This window comes from Vigna unguiculata, chromosome 1 (genome assembly GCF_004118075.2).
Source record: "Vigna unguiculata cultivar IT97K-499-35 chromosome 1, ASM411807v1, whole genome shotgun sequence".
NCBI classification, from domain to species: domain Eukaryota; kingdom Viridiplantae; phylum Streptophyta; class Magnoliopsida; order Fabales; family Fabaceae; genus Vigna; species Vigna unguiculata.
Genome location: NC_040279.1, coordinates 8,458,383 through 8,460,897, shown reverse-complemented (window position 1 = coordinate 8,460,897; position 2,515 = coordinate 8,458,383). Strand labels below are relative to the sequence as shown.

At 28.8% G+C, this 2,515-nt stretch overlaps 1 protein-coding gene across 1 annotated transcript; it reads left to right on the top strand.

The window, feature by feature from the left end:
- Positions 1-231: 231 nt before the first annotated feature.
- On the top strand, positions 232-1,915 carry LOC114185624 (probable glutathione S-transferase). The gene is made up of 2 exons (XM_028073496.1): positions 232-630; positions 1,376-1,915. Exons 1-2 carry the CDS (start codon positions 316-318, stop codon positions 1,706-1,708), a joined length of 648 nt encoding a protein of 215 aa, XP_027929297.1. The 5' UTR covers positions 232-315; the 3' UTR covers positions 1,709-1,915.
- The last annotated feature ends 600 nt before the right edge of the window (positions 1,916-2,515 follow it).

The following is a 2,515-nucleotide window of genomic DNA, read 5'->3' as shown; positions in this document are numbered from 1 at the left end:
ATTTATTGAAGATTGAAGATAGAAGATCGTGTGTGCGATTTAGAATGGTCTCTGGTCTCCATTTCATTTAAATATTGAAGGTTCTGTAACTTTGAAATTAATGTGCTGGTTAGAAATCAAAATTTTAAAATAATTCCCAGAGAAAATCTGAGTATACGCAATAACGTGAGAACCAAGAAAAGCATGTAATAATAATTCAAACCTCAAAACTAGTTAGTTATAAATAAGTAGGCCAAAGTCTTCTTTTGCACTGCGATTCACTTTCTCACTGCGGATTTCTTCCTCATTATTTGTTTTCCTTGAAGTTGAAGCATTATGGCAGATGAGGTGGTTCTGCTAAGTTTCTGGCCAAGCCCATATGGGGCGAGGGTGAGAATTGCACTTGCTGAAAAGGGTATAAACTATGAGTACAAAGAAGAGGACTTGAAGAACAAGAGTTCTTTACTCCTACAAATGAACCCGGTTCACAAGAAAGTCCCGGTTCTTATCCACAAGGGCAAGCCCATTTGTGAATCTCTAATCGCTGTTCAGTACATTGACGAGGTTTGGAATCACACAAATCCCTTGTTGCCTTCTGATCCTTACCAAAGAGCACAGGCCAGATTCTGGGCTGATTATGTTGACACCAAGGTACCCTTGTTTGCTTCACTACTTATCATTCACAGAATGTTCAATCTTATAATTTGGTGTTATTTATTAATTCTAACCCTTTTTTTTGGATGTAGTTTAGAATATGAGTGATGCATAATCTTTTTTATGTATATTTATATCCCTTTTGTTCTAAACCTAAATTAAGTGGTTTAGCAATCCAAAAGTTTATTTTTGTATTGTTTTTCTTTTCTTTTTCAATACTAATTGTCGGACCTTATCTCTAAATTAATTTTAGATTTAATTAAATTTCAAGTACCTTACAACTTTAGTTATTTTCAACTTAGTTCTAATTTTATATATATATATATATATATATATATATATATATATATATATATATATATATATATATATATATATATATATATATATATATATACTAGGTGTTCGAATATTTTTGAAATTTTATTTAAGTGTTTTATTCTTTAATTTTACAATTAACAGAATGATAGGTAATTTTAGCTCTAACTAACCAATCAAGTCTAGTTTTTCATTGTTATTTTTGATTTTTAACTTATAACTAACCAATCTAGTGTTGTCTTTCATTGTTATACCAATCAACTTGTTTTTAAAAAAATAAGAAATATTTGATAAAAAGTCAAATTCATTATTCATTCTCTTAAAATATATTAAAGAGAATTTATGTATATTTTAAACATCCACTAAAGAGAATTTGATTATGTTAATATAAATCTCACTTACCTCAATTCACATTACGGAATAGATCTCCGAGTTGGGAAAGGCGGCGAGATCAAAAGGAGAAGAAAGAAAAGCTGGCTTTAAGGGATTAATAGAATTTCTTAAATTAATGGAGAAAGAGTTGGGAGAGAAGAGCTTTTTTGGAGGAGAGAATCTTGGTTTTGTGGACATAGCACTTGTCACATTCTACCCTTGGTTCAAAGCCTATGACACTTTTGTCCCCCTAAAGATAGATGATGAGTGCCCCAAGTATATTGCGTGGGCAAAGAGGTGTCTCCAAAAAGAAAGTGTTGTCAATTCTCTTCCTGATCAACACATGGTCCATGAAATCACAAAAAAGAACCTAGGCATTGAGTAGGTTCAGGTTCACGTTCCAGACTAAATCACCATATTCTATCGTTGTTCTTCTAGTGCTCATGTTTCAGCTTTCCTTTGAATAATATTTCTGTAATGAAAGACACTTCCATTGTCCCAAATTCTTGTTTGGGTAGGAGTGTATATGTTTGGAAAGAACTGTTTTTCATTTCACATGTATGGTGATCTTGTAAGGCTTTGTTTTTTTTTTTTCTTCTTCTTATATTGTCGTATATGTTACTCTCCATTAAATATAAGAAAAGAAATATGTTTTTGAAATTACATATAACAAGTTTTAATTTCCTAAACCATATTTAATGTTAATAAAAATAATTGAGAACAACATAGAAAATTTTCATTGTTATTATAAGAAAATAAGCATTCAATAAAGTTGATCACTACTTTAAATAAATGTAAAATCAGATATTTTTTTAAAGATTTATTTAATTTTTAAAGATAAGTAAATCTAAGATGCCAATCTCGAGACAAATTTGAGAGGGATTTTATATCAAACAAGATATATATACAACAAGAAATAATGATTGTATATTTTTAAAAAAATCAATTTTTGAAAAATCATTGTTGGATAAAAGTAGATAGACGAAGTTTTAATTTGACATAGATACTATCAAGAAATTTTTGAAAACTAATATATAATGAAGATAATCAAACACAATTTTGAATTGGCATACATATTATCAAAATATTTTTTCCAAATCTTTTTTTTAGAAAATCTCTCCTTTACTAAAAAGACAATTCAATGATAAATAATTTAAATGGATTAAAGAATAGAGATTTATAGTTGATGTTT

Coding starts and splice junctions, on each gene's coding strand:
- LOC114185624 (XM_028073496.1), top strand. CDS start 316: ATGGCAGATGAGGTGGTTCTGCTAAGTTTCTGGCCAAGCCCATATGGG. Junction 631..1,375: donor CTGATTATGTTGACACCAAG/GTACCCTTGTTT, acceptor ATTACGGAATAG/ATCTCCGAGTTGGGAAAGGC.